At 39.3% G+C, this 23565-nt stretch overlaps 1 protein-coding gene across 1 annotated transcript in view; it reads left to right on the forward strand.

The window, feature by feature from the left end:
* Positions 1-23565, forward strand: part of PATJ (PATJ crumbs cell polarity complex component) — a 363753-nt gene that overhangs the window by 245696 nt on the left and 94492 nt on the right. Inside the window, exon 31 of the mRNA XM_042951928.1 lies at positions 9843-9915. Coding sequence (XP_042807862.1) covers positions 9843-9915 — 73 coding nt within the window. The remainder of the gene's footprint in view (positions 1-9842; positions 9916-23565) is intronic.

A 23565-nucleotide genomic window follows, 5' to 3' on the forward strand; every position in this document is an offset into this window, starting at 1 on the left:
CGTTAGCATTGAGTTCTTTCTAGGACTTGCAGGAGGAAGGAAGATAGAGACACTCTTCAGTTTCAAAGCTCTTCTGTGTTTAGTTGGACCATATGGTAGACCCATGTGAGTCTCTCAAGTGCTCTGCAATGCGGACTCTTTCTTAATTTCTTTGATACTTGTTTATTGTACTCTCCATATTAAAGAGTAATTTTAATTATTTATTACTTTTATTTTGTAAGTAGAATTTATAAAGCCTTTTAGTTCAAGAACAAGGTGGAATTGGAGTGTTTTGTGTTTTGATCTTTTCTCAAGACATTGGATGTTATGCATCCAAATAAGAAGCGCTGTTCCCTTTGACCTACTATGGTAACCTTGGGAAGTTGTACACTTAATTCAGTTACGATTCCATTGGGTGGATTCCAGTTCTGGAATCATCTTGAAAGCCTATGGCATATTCTTTTGAATATCCACAGAAGCCATAAGTTTTCCTTTTTTTTGGAGGTAATTGTAGCTAGTCAATCTGAAGTAACCCAAAATTTTGCCATTTTGGAGCCATTCGTGAATCAGGTGAATTCAGTATATTAGATAAAGTGTTGCTATCAAACTTTCTTGCATGACTTATAAAGTATCTTTGAAAATCATTTTTATTTCAGGATGGCTGGGCGGCTCAGTCAGTTAAGCATCTGACTTCGGCTCAGGTCATGATCTAACAGCTTGTGAGTTCGAGCCCCGCGTCGGGCTGTGGGCTGACAGCTCAGAGCCTGGAGCCTGCTTTGGATTCTGTGTCTCCCTCTCGCTGCCCCTCCCCCACTCATACTCTGTCTCTGTCAAGAATAAACAATAAAACATTTAAAACAAGAAAAAAGTAGGAGGGGGAATGGGCTAAATGGGTAAGGGGCATTAAGGAATCTACTCCTGAAATCATTGTTGCACTATATGCTAACTAATTTGGATGTAGATTTAAAAAATAAAAAATAAAAAAAATAAAAAATAAAAAAATATATATATATAAATAAAAAAGAAAAAAATCATTTTTATTTCATTATCTTATTTCAGGAAATTGGTAATTTCTTCTTTTCTTTGCTACTCCCCATCCTTAACATGGTACCAGCTTGGGAAAATTATGACTATATTTGTTTGATTTCATTTAGCACTCAAACACCTAATTGTGCCTGGTTTTCTAATCATGTTTGGGAAGTTTCTCTTTCCTTTTTTTTTTTTTTTTTTTTTTGGCTGGTCAGTACTTCTCCTTTCCTTGTAGAATATCTGTTTCCTTAGATAGACTTTCTTTTTGAAACACGCACACCCACACAATACATGTACTATGGTAGAACAGTAAAAACAGTACAGCTAGATGCCTCTCTTCCTCTGTGTAAGCTGAAGGGGCCCTGTCTTTCACTTCTGAGATGTGGCCCAGGGTTGGTCATGTGACCTAAACTTAGGCAATATGATACCTTTGCTTAGAATAGGAAGCACTCACATTACGTGAGTGATTTTATATAAATGATGTTTATTCATGAAACCACAGGGCCTTAATAGGAGGTTCCTGCTATGACATCATTCTGTTTTCCTGCTTCCTTGTCCTCTGGAGGCCTCTTAGTTCCTGTATGTTCCAAATCTAATCGTGTAGCCTGCTTGTGTTTTGTGAGATCCCTGTATCCCTTTAATAAATTCCCTTTTGCTTTAGTTGGTCCAAATTCATTTCTCTTGCTTGTTGCCAAAGAATCCTAATGAATGAGAAGGGTAATAAAAGTCAGCTATCTGAACAAATCACCAGGAGCTGGAGTGAGATGGTTTCTTCTGCACATTTTCTGGTCACCCACAGGCTTTTACCCTTGGTTCTGACAAATTTTTATCCTTCAGACTTCTTCAGCAAATCACAAGACCTCTGAGCAGGTCTCCACTGCGTATCTCCAGTATGACATATTTCCATTGCCAAACCATTCACTGGCTCTTGAAATGAGATTGGATTGCCATGATTATCTCAGAGGAATTAGGCAGGATTTATCCTGCGTTTTTACCTGCGGTGGAAGAAGTCACCTTTCCCCAGCACATGGCCTTTTAGTGAGGGCTGGATATCTGAACACCATTAAGGCTTTGCCAGCCAGGATAAAGAGACAAATGGCTGAGGGTAGCTACTACGTTATCCTTCAGAAAGAACCTCTCTGAGAAACATATTAGGCTAAATCATCCCATCCATCCAGTCCTAAGCTCTCTACATCAACCCTCCCACCAACCTGCACTGCCAGATACTTTATGAGCTACCTTTTCCTCTGAACAACTGGCAACAGTTATTTAGAACTTGCCTGGGGCCACGTTTGTGAAATGTGGGTCTGGATGCTGAGTTACTCCCAGCAGCCCTCATTACTGACATTGTTTGGAATGCCAAGTAAATAAAGTTCATAATTCTACTGTCATTGGTCATTTATTTCAGATTCAGCATATTGCTATTTGGGAGGTTTCTTACAATTGGAAATTGTAAACTATTCAGTCTGTTCATAGAGTTTGAAACCTCTCTTGGAATCTTTACAGAAAGGAGTTTTGCTCCCACTGAAATATAATGATGTGCTTTGTTTTATATGTTACTTCTGGTTCATTTATATTGAGCTTTCTTAGCCAAATGTTAATTCAGTGTCGTGTCCCAATTAATAAAGCAAATGTAGAGTTTATTTTTCCTGTCCTCAAGTGTCTCCCATCACTATATTTAGTACAATCAGAAAATAACATTTAGGCCTGTTTAGCTGTGTTCCTGTATCACTCATTTATTCAACTCTGTGTGTGTATTTAAACACTGGGCTAGGCACTAGATAACAGTTGTAATCATTTTAGAATAGATTTTAAAAAATGAAATCTGCCTACTCAGCTATCCTGGCTGAATTCAGGCACAAAACTTCTGTTTTTCATATAGTGCTGTTTTGTTGGTATAAAATAAGATCCTACGGGTTTAGTGAAAATGAATTTCCAAGTGGCAGAACCACAGCAGTCTGGAGGCGATGATTTTGTTTTTAATGTTTTTTATTTATTTTTGGGAGACAGAACACAAACAGGGGAGGGACAGAGAGAGAGGGAGACGCAGAATCCGAAGCAGGCTCCAGGTTCTGAGCCGTCAGTCAGCACAAAGCCCGACGTGGGGCTTGAATTCACAAACCGTGAGATCATGACCTGACCTGAAGTCGGACGCTCAACCAACTGAGCCACCCAGGCACCCCGACCATAATGATTTTTAAGTGACATTCTAAGTAATTCAAATATATTCTCTGCACACTTTGTTGTTCTTGTGTCTTGCTTAATTGTTTTAAATTGTAGTAAAATATGTATGACATAAAGTCCACCATCTTAACCATTTTTAAGCGTACAGTTCAGTGGCAATGAGTACGTTACACTGCTGTGCAGCTGTCACCACTACCTATCTGCAGAAGTCTTTATATCTTGTAAAACTAAAAATCTGTACCTGGTAAAAAGTAACTCCCCATTCTCCCTCCCCTCCCCTGCAGCCTCTGGCAACTACCATTCTACTTTCTGCTTCTGTATTTAAGTATACTGGGTAGGGGTGCCTAGTGGTGGCCCAGTCGGTTAAGCATCCGACTTTGGCTCAGGTCATGATCTCACAGTTGATGAATTAGAGCCCTGCATTGGGCTCTGTGATGACAGCTCAGAGCCTGGAACTTGTTTTGGGCTCTGTGTCTCCCTCTCTTTCTGCCCCTATCCCCCCACCTTGTGTGCACGCGCTCTCTCCCAAAAATAAATAAACATTAAAAAAATTTTTAAAAATAAAGAATAAACTACAAGGGCCCAAAATAGGCGCAAAAAAAAAAAAAGTACAAGGCAGCATGTTCCATCTCAACATGTATTTCCATGATTACCAAGTACTTGGTTCAAGTACCGGCTCAACTTTAAAGAAGGAAAGTACAAGCCAGAGGATTTAGGAACAGTTCTAATTATGGTCACGGAAGAATATTGAGGGAATTACACTCTGCTGTATTTTTTACCATGCTACATGCACTATCAAACACGATGAGTATTTTAAAGCATTTTATAGTCATTATATCTGTACAAAGACTAGGTAATGAAGACATGACGCTCAGAACTTAAGTACAAAAAGTTGATAGAGTGAGCAAACTCAGAACCTTTCATGCTTCTTGCCCTAAGGAAAATTATGAAATAGCTTTAAGAGTAAATTGTGACCTAGTAGAACTTTTCCCTAAGATGAGTCTAGGACTATTGGCTTGGGTATGTAAGAGAAGACATGTGGCTCTGGGGCAGGTTGTTAAAATGGGAAACACTGTAGTGTAGTAGTTAAAAGAGTGGGTTTTGAGGCCAGACTGCCAGGTTTCAACCTTGGCTGTACTATTCATTTGCTTTGTGAGTTTGGTCAGGTTGCTTACCCTCTGTGTTAAATGAAGAAAATCATTGTAATTACCACATAGGGCTGTTAATGCAAGTTAAATGAGTTAATCCATGAAAGACATTTAGAACAGTGATATATGGGTATGTTTCTGGTGACCATATTTTCCAAATCAAAGAATTGTGCTCTGTACTAGTTTTCTCTTGCTGTGTAACAAATCACCGCCAATTTAATAGCTTAAAACAGCACCTATTTATTAGCTCACAGTTCTGTAGATCAGATGTCTGGCACAGCATGGCTGTGTATCACAAGGCAGAAATCAAAGTGTTGTCCGTTCTAAGTTCTTGTCTGAAATCTTGGAAAAAATTCAACTTCCAAGTTCACCCTAGTTGATGTCTTGTATGCCCTTGCTGGTTCTCAAATGAGGACTACTCTCAGCTCCTAGAGACCATTCATATTCTTTACCACATGGCCTCCCCCATCCTCAAACCGGCAATGGCACTTTTTTTTTTTTTTTTTTTAGGTTTTATTTATTTATTTTGGGAGAGACAAAGATAGCACGAGTGGGAAAGTGGCAGAGAGAGGGAGACAGAGAATCCCAAGCAGGCTCCACATTCTTAGCGTGGAGCCAGATGCAGGGCTCGACCCCATGAAACTGAGACCATGACCTGAGCCAAAACCAAGAGTCCAATGCTTAACTTAACCTACTCAGCCACCCAGGCATCCTCCAGCAATGATATTTCTAATCTCTGACGTCCTGTCTCTGACCTCCAAGCATTCTTTAGGATTCCTGTGAAATAACTACTAATTTAGGAGATCAGGGCATTGGAGCTCTGGGGAGTGACATCTCCAGATTTAAAGGGCCGGTGTGATTGGGTCAGGCTCCACTTGATCATCTTTCTTTGTATTCTAGTCAGCTGTGCTGTTTAATATTACTTAATCATGGAAGTGAAATTGATCCTATGCAGTATGTAAACCAGACAGCAACAATCTTGGGAACCGTTTTAGAATTCTAACTAACACAACTACCAATGAGTGTATTTTTGTAACAAAATAGAATTGAAATCAGGATCTAGAATGTATATTTGTGATAAATATAAGTATATTCTACAAGAAACTGAATTGGGGGTGTTCCTAGAAACTGTTTGGAGAAGAACTAAATTGACAGTCCCTGTATAGTTAATTCCATTATTGTAATTGTCCATTTACTTATATAGCTATATTCCTTACTAATGTCTAATACCATCAAAGGCAGAAATGATGTTTTCTTCATCTTTGTACCCCTAGTATAAATATTTGTTAAATAAACTAAATGTATTCAAAACAAAATCAGAGCTATATTATTGAGTTTACTCTAATTAGTAAATGCTAGCCAGCTTACATTAAATGAGAATGCAGGGGGCGCCTGGGTGGCTCTGATGGTTAAGCATCAGACTCCTGGCTTCAGCTCAGTGCATGATTTTATGATTCATGAGATTAAAGCCCGCATCAAGCTCTATGCTGAGAACACAGAGCCTGCTTGGGATTCTCTCTCTCCCTCTCTCTCTCTCTGCCCCTTCCTATCCCTCTCCCCCACCCCTCCCCTCTCTCTCAAAATAAATAAACATTTAAAAAAAATAAAGGAGAATGCATTGTAAGAATACAAGGATGTCTCAGGGGCGCTTAAGAAGGTGCTTTACATCTAAGACTGAAGAAATCAGGATTACTCCAGAGATGTCAGAAGCGATTTCTCAACCCCCTCTTAGCCTTAAGCACTTCATTTGTTATTATCTAGCTACTACATTCCTGATCTCTGTGTCTGTCCTAAATTTTGAGTCCCTGGGAAAGAATCTGATTGGCCCAAACTGAGACAGGTGTTTTCTCCCTCCATCCACTAAGGTTGAGGCAGGCTGTCATTGTTACACAATGTAGACATTGCTACTCTGGCCCATTCAGGGAATTCCTGTGAGCTAGGCAGACACCCCAAGAAATGTCCCTTAATGTGGCAAGTACTGATAGCTGCCTGGCTAGAGGCAGTACACTATCATTAACTCATTGAAGCTGCTTGAAAAACACAGGGTATAGTTTTGATAGTTCTGTTTCCATGTCTTTCTCCTGCCTTGTTAAGATCACCTTTATTCAACAGACGTTTATAGTACCCCTACTCTGTCAGGTACCCTCCTACAAGCTGGAGGGATGCAAAAAGATAAAATCCCATCCCTTGGCTTCAAGGGGGAGAGAGGACAGCACAGGTAATTTTAATAGAGCATGAAAAATACAGTGATACAGACATATACATACAGGGAAAAGTATATACATATACATACATATACATACTCTGGAAAAGTATTCTCCCTCTTACCCATGGTAGCACTCCATTCTCTCTCTCAACAGCTGTTGACGATAATTATGAAAATACCAATAAGCAATTATAATTTCTGATTGTGTCCTGTATGGGGCGCCTGGGCCTAAGAAACTTACATTAATTATATTGGAAAGGAAAGGTAAATTATAAAGCAAATAGATTTTATTCCTTGTGAGAATCACAGGAGAGGAAAGGCCAAAGGGTCCCCAGAAGTCATTCAAGCTGACTGCTTGTTTGAAGTGTGAATGCCTTCTGTCCTTTGGCTTCCCTCTTCCTACTCATTTCTCTTGAAAATTGTCAGGTCTTTGCTTACTTGACGTGGAGGTGTGTGAACACTCCCTGGTAAGTGGATTATAAAGGATTATGAACTATAACTTTTTAAAGCACTTTTTTCTCTCCATTGAGAGTAATTGTAGTGTTCTATTTTGTGAAGTTTAAAAAAATTAATATAGAATTTAAAGGCCATTAAAGTCATACTCATTTGGAGAAAATCATTAAATTATGAAGGGTTAACTTGGCTGATTTGAAGTAACTTGGTCCAGGTAATCATGACTTCTCAATAAGAATTTATGTGCAGCCATATTTTTAATGCCGGTAACCTTTGAAAGAAGTATGAAAAGCCATCTACTTAATTACTGCCAAATGTACTCTGCCCCGTGAGTTCTGAGTCTGGAGCAGACGTGTCCTGTTGGCTTTCAGCTCTAAGCTAGAGCTGAGTTCTATTGTGTTATTCAGTGGAGGAAAATGAATGTGAAAGGGAATTACCTCTTTGAAATGCTGTTACTTATCCAGAGGTAACTGATTGCTTCTTCTGTGTATGAGCAAACTGCTGAGGAATGGATTGTACTCCCTGAAAAACAATAGCCATCTCTTAATGTAATAGTGCATGCTCAAGGCATCTGTGATGCAGTCAGAAAAACTAGATACATTCTTCATATGCTGTGTCACTTTATGGTTCTAGTTTTTCTCCCTCTTGCTTTGGTTTGACTCATATGCTAGATAATCCAAGAACCTTAGAAGGTTAGAATAAGGAATGGTACCTAGACTTCATCTTTTTATTTATATATACTCTGCCTATTTCCACATAAAATTTACATCAGCCTAGACTTCTTGCAGTTCAGTTCACTTAACAACTCTGTTAAGTACAGACTGTTTGCCAGGCACTGTTTGCCCTAGTTAATGTAAGAGAGAGTAGGAAGGACATGGTTCCTGTCCTCGGAGTGCTTACCATCTAGAAGCACATGTTTATGCAGATCAGTTAGGTAAATTATGAAAGACAAGAACTATAATTATTGTATAGGGTGCCATATGCATATAGTGGAGGTCCTAGAAGGCTTATTTGAGGAAATGATGTTTATGGTCAGCTAGGAAAAAGAAGTAAGAATATAAATCAGATGAAGGATTTGGGCAATGGCTGAGCAGAGCGGAAGAGAATAGGGCTAGCTAGTACCCTGAGGTGGATGGAGCTTGGCTCAGCTGAGAAATGGGAAGAAAGCTCATGTAACTAGACTAGAACCAAGTGAGCCAGGAGAAGAGAGAACAAGCCAGAGATGGGGGCTGAGACAGATTGCTCAAGGCCTTACAGCCTCCCTAACAATTGTGGACTTGATCCTAAGTATAATAAGCCATAGGGGTATTTTAAGCGGGGGATAGAAATATAACCAGATTTATATATTAGAACCATAATAATGCTGCCGGGTGAAGAATAGACTGGAGAAATAGGATGCTCTTAACGTTAACTCTGGTAAGAAATGATAATAGTGGAAAGACTCAAGATACATTTTGAAGGTAGAATTAACAAGGCTTCTTGATTGGATATACAGCTGAGGGGTTAGAGGTTTCAAGAATGACTCCCCAGTTCCTGGTTGAACAGCGGGGCAGACCTTGTTGATATTTACTCAAGTGAGGAGGATTGATCATGAAACCCTCTGGCAACTAGTGGGATAAAGAGATATATTTTATTTGAGATGTTTGTAAGACATCTGGTGGAAATATAAAGTAGGAGTTAGATATGCAAATATTAAGCTCAGAAAAAGACCTGGGCTAACCATATTAATTTGGAAGACATCAATATAGAGATAGTCTTTTAACATAAGGGAATAATTCACTTAATTGAGGTTATTGAACTCACACTGGAGGAGAAGGATGGGTGGATTAGAAATTTAATAAAGAAAGACAATTCAGGTAAATGCAGTGATATGATTAAAGCACCAAAGCAGGAATGGCATGGACCAATGTATTTTTCCTATTGGTGAGAAGTAAAAAATACATTGGGTTTGGATTTTGAATGCCATACCAAGTCAGGTAGTGGCTATCCTGGATATACTGGTCATATGGAGAGAGATCCGTGAACAGTCTTAGAGCTTTACGTACCAGGAAGAAGCGTTTTTGTGATCTTCCTTGGTTTATGTTGTGAAACCTAAAGTCAAACTTCACATAAATCTTGAGATAATTATTACTGGTTATGCATCATGAATGAATAGTAAAGGTTAAATCTCCCACGAAATCACCACCTATCCTTTGCTGGTAATGTCATGGAAATGGGCCCAAATAATCAGAACTGGTATTCTAGGAGTTGTTCTGTACCTGTGACCCTGGTGATGAAGTTTTAGCTCCCACCTTCTCTGCTCCCATTAGGATGAGGAGGAGTGGGATTGACCCACATTTGTCTGGATCTCTGCTCTCCCCATCCATCACTCCTCCTCACAGTGCCCACCCATGCAGGGCCTGTCATACACATCCCATCGACCTTCATTTGGCATAACAAAGTTAGAAGCCAAGTGAGGGAGCCGGGAACCTTTCCAGTTCAAAGAACAAAATGGTCTGGACATTAATGGGCCTAGAGGTTACACACGGCCATTCAAAAAACTTACACTTGACAGTGCTGAAAGAGTTGATGTCTTTCCAAAATGATCCTGACTTAGTAAGCAGGATCTAGCTAACCCCTAACATCATCATTTTCTGTCACTAATAATCACATCTTACTGTCCCTGGGGTAATACATCCCTTTTTGTGCTTAATAGGTTTGCATGCTTAAAACCAGTATACATCTGTACATATTTTTTATTCTAAGGTGCTGTGTTTGCATTTTCAACAGAGGAAATGGTTGTGTCTTGAGCCAGAAACTTAGCATTTGGTGTGTACTGATTCTGCCTATTTTCCCATCCACAGAAATGAAGATGCAGTCAATCAGATGGCCGTTGCTCCGTTTCCATTACCATCAAGTTACCCATCTTCTGTTGAGGTAAAATGGCTCCTAATGAGCTTGCCGTGACTTAAATGGATCTGTCATGATTATTTTTTCCAATTCTAGCATTTTTGATTGTCAGTACCTGGTATTCAAAATTCACAGAATGTGCTAAATAGGAAATTTCCCTAATTAGAAAGTATTTGAGGTATGATTATAAAGTAATATCAAAGACATTAGAACTTAACATATAAGTATTGCTTTCCTCAAAGTTCCTTCAAGTTTCTTCTAGATCTATAATTTGTCCTAACAGAGCATTTCAAAATTTATTGGAAAAATGATTTTTTTTTAGTTTTTATTTAAATTCCAGCTAGTTAGGGGCGCCTGGGTGGCTCAGTCGGTTGAGCGTCCGACTTCAGCTCAGGTCACGATCTCACGGTCCGTGAGTTCAAGCCCCTCGTCGGGCTCTGGGCTGATGGCTCAGAGCCTGGAGCCTGCTTCCGATTCTGTGTCTCCCTCTCTCTGCCCCTCCCCCGTTCATGCTCTGTCTCTCTCTGTCTCAAAAATAAATAAACGTTAAAAAAAAATTTTTTTTAAATAAATTCCAGCTAGTTAACATACAGTGTAGTGTTAGTGTCACGTGTACAAGTTAGTGATTCAACACTTCCGTACCATACCAGCCACTCATCACAACAAGTGCCCTCCTTAATCCCCATCACCTGTCCTCCATCCTCACACCCCCTCCCCTCTGGTAGCTGTCAGTACCTCTTTCTTTATGTTTTTGAAATACTTTAATACCTATGATCAGAAGTATCTTTAAATAACTAATCTGTTAATGGAAAAATTACTAGTACAAGATTGCCATCACATGGACCTGCTGATCTGCTTCTAGAAGTAGACAGATAGATGTACATTAGATAGCTAACTAGCTATATAATCAAGTGTCTCCTCAGCTGAGGGAATATTACATTCTCTTTACATTTTTTTTATTTTTTAATTCCAAAAAGGAAAAAAAATACTTACTGTAACTAGTCAAACCATACAGAGTTACTAGAAGAAAAAGTTAATTTTCCTTTCCCTACCTCCCCAAGGAAGTTAATATTTACTGTTTAGTATCTTTCCATATTTTCTCCTTTTCTTCTACCACAAAAATAAACAGCTATATGTGAATAGTGTCTCTTTTAGTAAAAACCTGATTGTACAGTACACATTCTTTTCATTCAGCCAGCATTCGAGGAGTGCATATTATGCATCAAATGGTCTTAGGTGTTAGAGACATAGGTGTGAATAAAACAGAAGGCTCCTTGCTGTGGTTCAGCTTACATTCTAATAAGGAAATTAATGAATAAATACACCAAGAGAATTATCAACAGTGGTCTGTGACTTGGAGAGAATTAAAATAAGGCAAGTAGCTTGTGATCCAAAGTAACACTTTGGTTAGTGTCAGGGTAGTCCTCTTGGACAGGGGAAATGTAAATGAGGTCAAAATGATAAGAAGGAGCCAGACACAAAGATAAAGGGGGAGAGCTTTCTTTGCAGAGGGAACAGAAATAACTCTCAAGTGAGAATGAGCTGGAGCATTTGAGGGATATGGCTGGAGGCGTATTGGGAGCCTGGAGACTGGTATGGGGCAAGAGCTTTGTGAGTCAGAGTGAGAAGTTTGGGTTTTATCCTATGTGGGCTGGAAGCCACTGCAGGGTTCGTGATGGGGGGAATGAAATGACTTGATGTACAGTTCACGGGGTAGAGAATGGACTACGGGAAAGTAAAAGTAATATGCCAAAAGACATCAGACACCGTGAGACCTGATTGCAGTTAGATGCAGACGGTGGTTTGGTATTGGAGGCAAAGAAAAGTGAGTGGATTTTTGGTGTTTTAGATGGTGAATCAGACTCGATTGATTAAATGTGGAAGCTGAGGAGAACAAGAGACTCATGAACAAACCTAGATTTTTGGCTTGACCAAGAAAGTGGGTGGTGGTGCCTTTTATGAGTCTCTTGAAGAATAGCTGCTCTTCAGCAGAGAAGTGGAAATTAAGAGGTTGATTTTAGGTAGGTTACATCTGAAATGCATAGTATACATGCTTCTGGTATAGATTCTATTCATTAAAAAAATTATTTTTTTGCTTAGTATCATGGCCGTATTTTGGTATACTCTATTATTTCCAACTGACAGATGTCCAGATGATTTTCCAAGGCTTGGCCAGTAAAAGGATACCAAAATAAACATTGTGAGTGTGTATGTGTGAGAGAGAGAATTATTAGGTAACGGTGCCTTTATTTCTATAGCATAGATTTCCCCCAGTGTACATTTGCTGAGTCATAAGCTGTATAATATGTTCAAAATCTTTACTTATATTGACCAATTTCTATCATAAAAGATTGTATTGATAGGTATTGACTCTCTACCAATTGCCATGTAGCCAAAGCTTGCCAGCAATGGGTATTTTCACTCTAAGACCTAAGGCAGTTAGCATGTTGGTAGAAAGGAAGGACCCCAGAGCCATACTCTTCAGTTCAAATCCTAGTGTAACTATTCTAGACACCTGGCCTTGGATAGTTAGAGCACCTCTTCTGTCCTCCCTTTATTTCTATGTAGGGAGGTAACAATAGTTTCGCCTCATAGGATTGTTAGGATTAAATAAGACATATATATCTTGTGCCTGACACACAACAGCTACTCAATAAATGCTAGTACTTAATTCCTAATATTTTCATCTTTACAGAACGCCATATAAATCTTTTGGAGGGAGCGGGGGGAATAAGGGGAATCATATTTTAGAATAATTTTTTTTCTATAGTATTGTTAGTTATGAATGTTCCCATCAAAATATCCCCTTGAGGGCACCTGGTGAGTGGCTCAGTCAGTTAAGCATCTGATTCCTGATTTCGGCTCAGGTCATCTCACAGTTGGTGAGATCAAGCCCTGCATGGGACACAGAGCCCACTTGGGATTCTCTCTCTCCCTCTCTCTCTCTGCCCCCTTCCCTGCTCGTGTTCTCTCCCTCTCTCTTTCTTTCTCTTCTTCTCTCTCTCTCTCCCTCCCTCCCTCCCTCCCAAAATAAATAAATAAACTTTTAAAAAATCGCTTTGGAACTGAATTTTAAGGGGATGATTGAATCTTGAGTCTACTGTGTCAAACACTGTCTTAAAGGCCTTCAAAATGTGATCTCCTATCCCACTTACATCCAGTCCTCTGAGAGACAGCATTATTATTTCTACATTACAGAAGAAGAGGGTGGGGTCTGGAGAGGCTAAATACTATTACTACCAAACATTCATAGACTTGTAAAGAGCTAAGGAAGTTATATATATATATATATAAAAATACACATCCCCCCCCCACACACACACAGCATTTAGTACAGCTCATGGTGCAGAGTAAATGCTCAATTAATGTAAACTGTTTATTCAAATATTTTAAGTATATTTAACTCAATTTTTAAGTGTATTATACAAATTAGCCATGCTTTTCATTTTCTTAACTGTGCTAACCACAGAAATGGCTCTAATCATTTAGTCACCAGTAAAAAATACATTTTATTGTATTATAATTGAATATATGAATTGAATTATAAAGAGGGGTTTTTTTAGTTTTTCTGTAGACTGTTGGCCTCCAAAAACTGCCACCAAATGGTGAGTGATAGCCCTGCTCCGGGTGGCCAGTAAAGTCTAGAGGTGTCTCTGCTCTCCTGCCCGCTTCCTTACCCCTTCCCTCTCGATTTTGTGACCCTGTCACTATGCATTTTCCCCTCCTCAGCTGTTTTTAGTAAGTACTCAAGCATGACTCATGTGACATGTCGCTGAAAGCGCTCGCTTTGGTGATCATTTAAATCATCACCAAACAGGGGCGCCTGGGTGGCTCAGTCGGTTAAGCGTCCGACTTTGGCTCAGGTCATGATCTCACAGTCTGTGAGTTCGAGCCCCGCGTCGGGCTCTGTGCTGACAGCTCAGAGCCTGGAGCCTGTTTCAGATTCTGTGTCTCCCTCTCTCTCTGCCCCTCCCCTGTTCATGCTCTGTCTCTCTGTGTCTCAAAAATAAATAAACGTTAAAAAAAAATTTTTTTTAAATCATCACCAAACAGATGAAATACAACCTTATCATTAGTAAGTTGGACCTGATAATAGTTAGCATAGTGAACAGCACTATTATTATACACTAATGGGATCTTATATTCATTCCTTTAGTGAGAAAATATTTATTCAGCCCTTATTGTGTGTCAGATACTGTTTTAGACACCAAGGATATAGCAGAGAACAAAATCCCTTCATGCAGTTGTGTGCCGGCATAGTGAACAAGAGTGCTAAAAGAACATTGGACAAGAAGTCTGAAGATGTCGGTTCTTGTGGATTCTTTAACAAGACGGCCTTGTTAAAGTAGTTTCTCAGAGTCTTGTTTTTTCGGTAAAAGCCACACTCATAACCTTCCTCATCTGTGTCAGCAGGTAGTTATGAGGATCAAGCACTAAATGTAGGTAAAACTACTTGATAACCCATGCAGCTCATACATATATATAAGGGACTATTAGCATTTCTGCTGCTATACTCTTGGTAATTGTAATACTGGGGCAGCTGTATGGTACAGTGATTAAGAACATAAGCTTGGAATTCAGACACATCCGAGTCCTAATCTTTGTTCTGTCATTTACTAGCAGAGTGAACTTGAGCCAGTTAAACACTATAAACTTCCATTTCCTCACATTTAAAGGGGGGATTGATAATAATAATTAATTCTATGGATTTGTTGGAAGAATTGAATGTTTATAAAATACTTAGCATTATTCTTGGCAAACAGTAAGAACTCATTACAGTTGTGATTCTACTTCTATTGTTACAGCCCTAAAGCAAAAGTCCCAGCTTCGAGCATCTTCCATTTTCAACAGGTGCATACAACACAGGGTTTATTTTCTTACTATTACTGTATTTGTTCTCTTGGTCAGAATTCTTTTATAACTCTTGCCTAGCAGATCTTTGTTTCAGAGTCTTGTTTCAAAGTTGGAATTAAGGCTTTGTATTTACCTCCCCAACTTCTGCTAATGAGCCTTCCTTTCTCATTAATGCATAGTAAAGCACTAGACCCTCTCCATGTATCTGTTCATGCCACCCACCCACCCCCCACCCCCACACACACACATATCTTGGTCTCTCCAACACTTATGTCTTTATTCCTATTGTTTCTTCCATCTGGGTTGACTCTCCACTTCCTCCTTATTAATTCACAACCAATAATTTCTTGAAGGATTGCTTTTTGAAAGACTCCTCCAGGGGCACCTGGGTGGCTCAGTTGGTTAAGTGTCTGACTCTTGATCTCAGTTCAGGTCTTGATCTCAAGGTTGTGAGTTCAAGTCCCATGTTGGGATTCTGTGCTAGGCATGAAGCCTACTTAAAACACACACACACACACACACACAAAACAGAACTTCAAGTTTTCTATTATTCAAAATGAATAAAATAATGCATAGCACCTGGAATATAATAAGTGTTGAAATGTGAGATATTATGACTAACTTCATCTCACATCATTCCCTTCAGTAATCTTAACTCCCTTCATAGTTAAGTAATATTCATAGTTCATTTAAAAAGTAAAAATTGTCCTTTATGTGATGTCACCTGGGCCTTATAGAAAAGAGAGGCCCATTTCTAAATGAGTTTCTCAATGAAGATTTTTTCTCAACTAGGATTTTATTGCTTATAGCTCTCTCACCAGCTCAACATTTTAAGAATGTAGGACTATATGCACCACACTAAATTATAAACTTCTGGCAGGCTGGCCTACTATCTTCTTGACCACTTTATTCTCAGATCCTAGCATATAGCACTTGCTTAATATTTGTTGAGTAATTTGGGGCACCTGGGTGACTCAGTCGGTTGAGTGTCTGACTTTGGCTCAGGTCATGATCTCACAGTCCGTGAATTCGAACCCCATATCCAGCTCTGTGCTGACAGCTTAGAGCCTGGAGCCTGCTTCAGATTCTGTGTCTCCCTCTCTGTCTCTCTGTACCTCCCCTGGTCATGCTCTGTCTCTCAAAAGTAAATAAACATTAAAAAAATTTTTTTAGTATTTGTTGAATAAGTGAATGGGGTGATTAAGGCTTTTTTTTTTTAATGTTTAGAGTGTGAGTGGAGGAGGGGCAGAGAAAGAGGGAGACACAGAATCTGAAGCAGGCTCCAGACTCTGAGCTGTCAGCACAGAGCCCAATGCGGGGTCTGAACTCCCCAACTGTGAGATAATGAACTGAGCCAAAGTTGGACGCTTAACAGACTGAGCCACCCAGGCACCCAGGGTGAACCATATTTAGGCTTTTCAACTGTATCCTTGATGCTTCATTTCAGTGTTGGATACTTCTTATTGATTTAATTTATTCTGCTACTACTTATCATATATCCACTTTGTAGATCATGCACGAAGTGTCTTAACCTCAAAGAACTTCTAGTCTTATAAGGAAAATAACACATGTATATTACTAAAACAAGGTGTCCTAAAAGATAAAGCTTTAAGACGAGTTCAGAGAAGATGAATATTATTTCCTGGTAAGCTATTTCTGATGAGTAGATTGGATTTTAAAATATGAATATGGTTAGATAAGAATGTGGAAATAGTATAAACAAAAACATGGAAATATGAAAAATAAGGGTTTGGAATGGGGAGAAGAGTAATGGTATGTGAAAGGGAGTAATAGAAGATGGGATTTGAAAAGTAAATCGAGATCAAATGAGAGGCTTGAATTTAAATCTCAGAAGGTTTGGGGGCATCTGGGTTGCTCAGTGGGTTAAGCATCCAACTTCAGCTCAGGTCATGTCCCGCAGTTCGTGCGTTCAAGCCCTGTGTCAGGCTCTGTGCTGACAGCTCAGAGCCTGGAGACTGCTTTGAGTTCTGTGTCTCCCTCTCTCTCTGCCCCTCCCCCCACTTGCACTCTGTCTCTCCCCCCATCCCCCTCTCTCAAAAAAATAAATAAACTTAAAAAAAATAAATAAATCTCAGAAGGTTTGATTTTCATGTATTAGGTACTCAGAGCTGTTGAAGGCATTTTGAACAGTGAAATAGTCCGATCAGGGCTCTACTTCAGGTAGGTTAGTCTAATAGCATGTCAAGGATATCTCAGAGAGGGAAACCCAATTAGGAAGTCACTGTTGTGGTCTTGGAAGAGGTGCTCAAGGCTCAAGTATACTTGGGTTGTAAGATATTACAGTCCTCGACAAGGCAGGCTGAATCTTTTAGAATATCTTTATAGAAGCAAGAGCTTTAATTTTTTTCTTTCTCAGAAGTTGTGCTTTTTTGAATACTAAGTGAGATGAGGCAGGCCTCATAAAGAATGGACAGGTTGATTACCCAGGGAGTGCTATTAGCATAATTCCTATTTTATCTTTAATTGTGGACTACCTTACTGGAATTCTGAGTAGCCTAGAAAATATGCTTATGATGGGGGTAGAAGAAAGAAATTCAATTTGTCACATCTAGTCAACATGACTTTGCAGAAAGAAATATTTGTGAATTTAGGCTGGCAATGAGACAAATAAATCATCCTGTGGTTTTTTTGGAAGAGAGCATTGAGTTTGGGAAATGTGGGCATGATAAAATTTAAACCAATATAAGCTTTATTTTTAAAAAACTTTCAATTGTTTAAAGGAGGTATAGTCGCTGTTTTGTTTTTTTAATTTGCTTAGTGAAATCTTAAAAGGGAGCACCTACATGACTCAGTTAAACATCCAGCTTCAGCTCAGGTTATGATCTCATGGTTCACGAGTTCAAGCCCCACGTCGGGCTTTGCGCTGACAGTTCAGAGTCTGGAGCCTGCTTCAGATTCTGTGTCTCCCTCTTTTCTGCCTACCTCTGCTCACACTCTGCTTCTCTCTCAAAAAAATAAACATTAAAAAAAAATAATAATAATGAAAATAGCTTTATTTTTATATATAAATAAACTGTTTTGTCATGGTAAATGAAGTAAGGGAACAACACTAATGGAGCATTTAACGAATCAGAAGTGTGGTTTTGGGACGTCTGGATGGCTCAGTCGGTTAGGCATCCGACTTCCACTCAGGTCATGATCTCACAGTCCGTGAGTTCAGGCCACATGTAGGGCTCTGCACTGACAGCTGAGAGCCTAGAGCTTGCTTCAGATTCTGTCTCCCTTTCTCTCTGCCCCTCCCCAACTCTCTGTCTCTCCGTCTCTCTCTTTCTCTCAAAAGTAAGATAAAAACATTAAAAAAAATTTTTTTTAAATCAGAAGTGTGGTTTTTCTGACAAATATATGACTTTACTCATGTGGAATTTAAGATATAAAACAAATGAACATAAGGAAAGGGAAGCAAAAATAATATAAAAACAGGGAAGGGGACAAACAAAAGGGATTCTTAAATATAGAGAATAAACTGAGGGTTGCTGGAAGGGCTAAATGGGCAAGGGACATTAAGGAAGATGCTTATTGGGATGAGCGCTGGGTGTTATACATAGGGGATGAATTACTGGATTCTATTCCTGAAATCATTACTGCACTATATGCTAACTAACTTGGATGTAAATTTAAAAATAAATAAATAAATACATTTAATTTAAAAAAATTTTAACTAAAAAATTAAATTGGAAATTAAATTGGAATTAAATTTCCAATTAAATTAAATTGGAAAAAGTGCAGTTTTTCCGATCTACAGTAACATCCTTAATTAATTTATTGATAACCTCTCAAATAAAGACATAAATTCCTTCTCTCATAATGTCATTATCTGGTTGGGGAAAACTATAGTGGTGGATATGAAAAAAATTAAGTAGTATAAAAATAAAAACTATCACCACTTTATGTAGATTTTGGAGGACCCCAGGGAAGGAGTTTAGGGAGTTTAGAACTTCCTGAAGGTTTGGAAGGAACGTCTGAGAATTGAACAGCATTTCTCATCAGCCTATTTATTTATTTAGGTAAAAAATCTGTGGCAAACATACAATCATGAGCCTTACTTTTTCTTTTCATTCATCTTTTTTAAAAAATTGTTTTTGAGAGAGAGAGAGAGATGGAGCACAAGTGGGGGAGGGGCAGAGAGAGAAGGAGACACAGAATCCAAAGCAGGCTCCAGGCTCTGAGCTGTCAGCACAGAGCCCAACGCAGGGCTTGAACCCACAAACCGTGAGATCATGACCTGAGCCAAAGTTGGACACTCAACCGACTGGGCCACCCAGGCGCCTCTCTTTTCATTCATCTTTAAAACATAATTCACCACAGAATCTACTACCTGTGATCTTCATGGGAAAAGGTCATTCTCTTTGAGCAGCCTTGGCTGCCCAGACAACTTTGGACAGGTGGTTTGAGGATCAGCAAGAAAGGAAGGAAGGGAACACCCGTTATCCAAATTAGCTGAATCATCTTGGGTGTCACTGGGCCACCATCCACCAGCCAGATGGTCTTCAAACCACCGTGATACAATTGGACTTTGGAAGTCATACTTGCTGACCTATTTTCCTCTTCCCATCTCTGACTGATTCCTCATTTCTAAGCTCCTGGTCAGCGGGGTATTTTAAAGGTTGCCTAACACATGTGAACCATTCTGTTTTCAGAACAGAACCTACATTGTTTTGTTCTGTGCCTCATTTAAGGATGAAAACTCTTCTATAAACATGAACTCTCCTAGGAAAGTACATGCTTTATTGTTAACCTCTCTCAATTCCAACTTCCTTTTTTTACCTCACTCCTCTCCATCTAGATTTTTATTTCAAATCCTCCTCTATAGAACCATCTCAACTAAACCCGTAACTAAAAACAGAGGAAAAGCTTTAGAAGGGGTTCATGGTAGAGTTAAAAAGAGCATTGACTTCGAAATGAGACAGACCTAGGTTGAATAAAAAGAAGGCTCACAGGAAATGAACGAGGCACAGATGTTAGATTCAAGAATGTTTCAGTCTCATCAGGAAGATCAATTCCATATATATGTAATTAGGATACAAATTAAGTGACATAGGAAATTCAGGAAAAATGTTAAGTGAGGTTAGAAGAAAAAGAGCTGTCTTCCAGATAAGAAGAAGAAAGGATTTATGGAATAAGTGACATTTGAGACATGGCTCTGTGTGATAATTCTGTATGTGTAGATGTAAAGGGTATTCTTTTTTGTTTTTATTCAAATCTTGTTTTAGAGTGTGCAAGAGAGAGAGCGTGTGCAAGTGTGTGCACACGAGCAGGGGGGCGGGGTTGGCAGAGAGAGAGAGAGAGAGAGAGAGAGAGAGAGAGAGAGAGAATATCCCAAGCACGCTCCACACTCAGCATGGAGCCCAACATGGGGCTTGATCACATGACCCTGGGATTGTAGTCTGAGCTGAAATCAAGACTTGAACACCCAACTGACTGAGCCACCCAGGCAACCCCAAATCTTACAGGATGTGTAGACCATTTGCAACTGAGACTTCCTTGCCCATGTTTTCTTACATTTTCAAAGTTGAAGCATCAAACAACTGATTTCTCCCCAACTTTAGTATTCATTTGATAAAGACCAAGAAAATCCCACTTCTCTACTCATATTGCCAAGAAATGTAAGATTCCTCTGACTTATTTAAACATTAGTTGCTTTCCCCAAGAAGATACATGCATAAATAAAAGAATGGCATCAGCTGACCACCATTCTGATGACAACCTCCTTTCATTTGGGATCAGAGGAGGTGGCTATTTGCAGAGTTACTAGAAGAGTAACTTCTAGTGTTTAGTGTGTTTTGTTCTACAATTTAGTGTGCTGCAGTTGCGAACACTAAGTATTTGGGGCGTTAACGGTTTTCCATAGATTAAGTACTAGTTTTTGAAAGTCTAATTCATTTCTTCTGAATTTTTCTGTCTCTAGAACTTACTGTTTAAAATGCTGAAAATCGGGGCGCCTGGATGGCGCAGTCGGTTAAGCGTCCGACTTCAGCCAGGTCACGATCTCGCGGTCCGTGAGTTCGAGCCCCGCGTCAGGCTCTGGGCTGATGGCTCAGAGCCTGGAGCCTGTTTCCGATTCTGTGTCTCCCTCTCTCTCTGCCCCTCCCCCGTTCATGCTCTGTCTCTCTCTGTCCCAAAAATAAATAAAAAAAAAAAAAAGTTGAAAAAAAATAAAAAAAAAAAAATAAATAAATAAAATGCTGAAAATCTCAGGGTGCCTGGGTGGCTCAGTCGGTTGAGCATCCGACTTTGGCTCAGGTCATGATCTCGCGGTCCGCGGGTTTGAGCCCCGCGTTGGGCTCTGTGCTGACAGCTCAGAGCCTGGAGCCTGCTTCTGATTCTGTGTCTCCCTCTCTCTCTGCCCCTCCCCTGCTCATGCTCTCTCACTGTCTCAAAAAAAAAAAAAAAAAAACTGAAAATCTCTATATTCTCAAGCTTTGTTTCTTAACTTGGGCATGTTTATTTTACATAGTGATTTCTTGGTTACCCAAAATTCACTGAGAAGAGTATATTCTACCTAATGAAATTTTCTGGTTAACAAATGCTAAAACACTGTTGAAAAATTAATGGTCTAATAACAACAATTTCTTTTTTTAAGATTGTGAATCCTGTTCTCCATAAGATTTGTTATCAACACTCGGTGCTGGGGCACCTGGATGGCTCACTTGATTAGCGTCCAACTCTTGGTTTCTGCTCAGGTCATGATCTCATGGTTCATGAGTTCGAGCTCTGCATTGGACTCTATGCTAAAACTCAGAGCCTGAAGGCTACTTCGGATTCTGTGTCTCCCTCTCTCTATGCCCCTCTGCTGCTCGCTCTCTCTATCTCTCTCTTTCAAAATAAATAAGTAAACTTAAAAGTTTTTTTAAAAATACTGACAAGGGGGGCGCCTGGGTGGCTCAGGTGGTTAAGGTCCGACTTCGGCTCAGGTCACGATCTCATGGTTGGTGAGTTCAAGTCCCACATTGGGCTCTGTGCTGACGGCTCAGAGCCTGGAGCCTGCTTCGGATTCTGTGTCTCCCCCTCTCTCTGCCCCTCCCCTGCTCCTGCTCTGTCTCTCTCTGTCTCTCAAAAATAAATAAATGTTGGGGCACCTGGGTGGCTCAGTCGGTTGAGTGTCCGACTTCGGCTCAGGTCATGATCTCACAGCTCGTGAGTTCGAGCCCCGCGTCGGGCTCTGTGCTGATAGCTCAGAGCCTGGAGCCTGTTTCAGATTCTGTGTCTCCCTCTCTCTCTGCCCCTAACCCACTTGCATTCTGTCTCTGTCAAAAATAAATAAACATTAAAAAAAAAAAATTTTTTTTTAATTAAATAAATAAATAAATGTTAAAAAAAAATTTTTTTTTAATAAATAAATAAAACACTGACAAGGAATAAAGAGAAACAAGAGCATCGTTTACTTAAGGCCTAGAGCATAGTTAATAATAGCAGGACCTTTGATATCAGTCTTCCCTAGCTTTGAATCTTGGGTTCACCTCTCAGTAGTTAGGCATTCATTAGCAAGCTAACTTAAAATGCATCATTTCCCCATCCATGAATGGGAATAACCTTGGTACATATCCATATAGGGTCGTTACGAAGACTACACGAAACATGGTTGATAACGAATCTGTGTCAACGAAAAGCTGGAAACAAAAATAAACTGCACTCAGTGTTATGCTAATAGATATTTTGCTTGTTAATGTATTAATTTTCAAGGCAACCTGATGGGATAGTATTTTAATCTGGTACTTTTATCTGTTTAAATGTTTAAATCTGTTTAAAAAAACATATACTCAAGGGCGCCTGGGTGGCTCAGTTGGTTGAGCTCCCAACTCTTGGTTTCAACTCAAGTCATGATCTCACGGTTCCTGAAATCAAGCCCCATGCACAGAGCCTGCTTAGGATTCTATCTCTCCTTTCTGCCTCTCCCCTGCTCCTATCTCTCTCTCAAAATAAATAACTAAACTAAATAAATAGGTAAATAAAAGAACTCTTTGGTCCCACATTTAAAAAAATAAAATAATAAAAACCGGGGTGCCTGGGTGGCTTAGTCTTTAAGTATCTGACTCCAGCTCAGGTCATAATCTCATGGTTCATAGTTCGAGTCCCATATCAGGTGAGCTCAATCAATCCCCAGTTCAGGTGAGTATGAGCCCTGCTTTGGGTGTTTGGGTGAGCCCCACTTCTCTCTCTCTCTCTCTCTCTCTCTTTCTCTCTTTCTCTCTCTCTCTGCCCCTGGCTCACTTCCACCCTCTCTCTCTCAAAAAATAAAAAAATGAAATAAAATAAAAACAAGTACTCAGGCTTAGAAAAAACCTTGCTGAAAGTCAGAATTCGAAATGGCAAAGTTGCAGTTTGAACCCAGATCCAACCAATTTAACATCATGCTGCTTTCTTAGATTTTTTTCTTTTAGATAGTTCTCAAAGCTCTCCTTTATTTTTTAAGCTTACGATAATATGTGCCAATTCTTCTATAATCTAACAGTATAGAAATAACTAATGTAAAAATTCCCCAATCTTTAATCTTATCCCCTAGAAGTAAGCAATTTAAATAATTTGTCCAGTATGCCTACAAATATTTTCCTATATGCATATCTCTACATATCTGTATATTTTGTATGTTTTTTTCTGAAAAGAATATTCTATATTCTTTCAATGGCATGTAAAAATTCCTCTTTCTCTACATCATTATCAATACTGAATATTATCTTTCTATTGTCCATTTGATAAATGAAAGAATGCTATATCTTTGCTTTAAAAACTATTTTCCCTACAAACGATCCAACAAAATTTGTAGTAATCCCAAGAAAGTAGTGTTCTAATATAAAAATCCAAATA

This window comes from Panthera leo, chromosome C1 (assembly GCF_018350215.1).
Source record: "Panthera leo isolate Ple1 chromosome C1, P.leo_Ple1_pat1.1, whole genome shotgun sequence".
NCBI lineage: Eukaryota > Metazoa > Chordata > Mammalia > Carnivora > Felidae > Panthera > Panthera leo.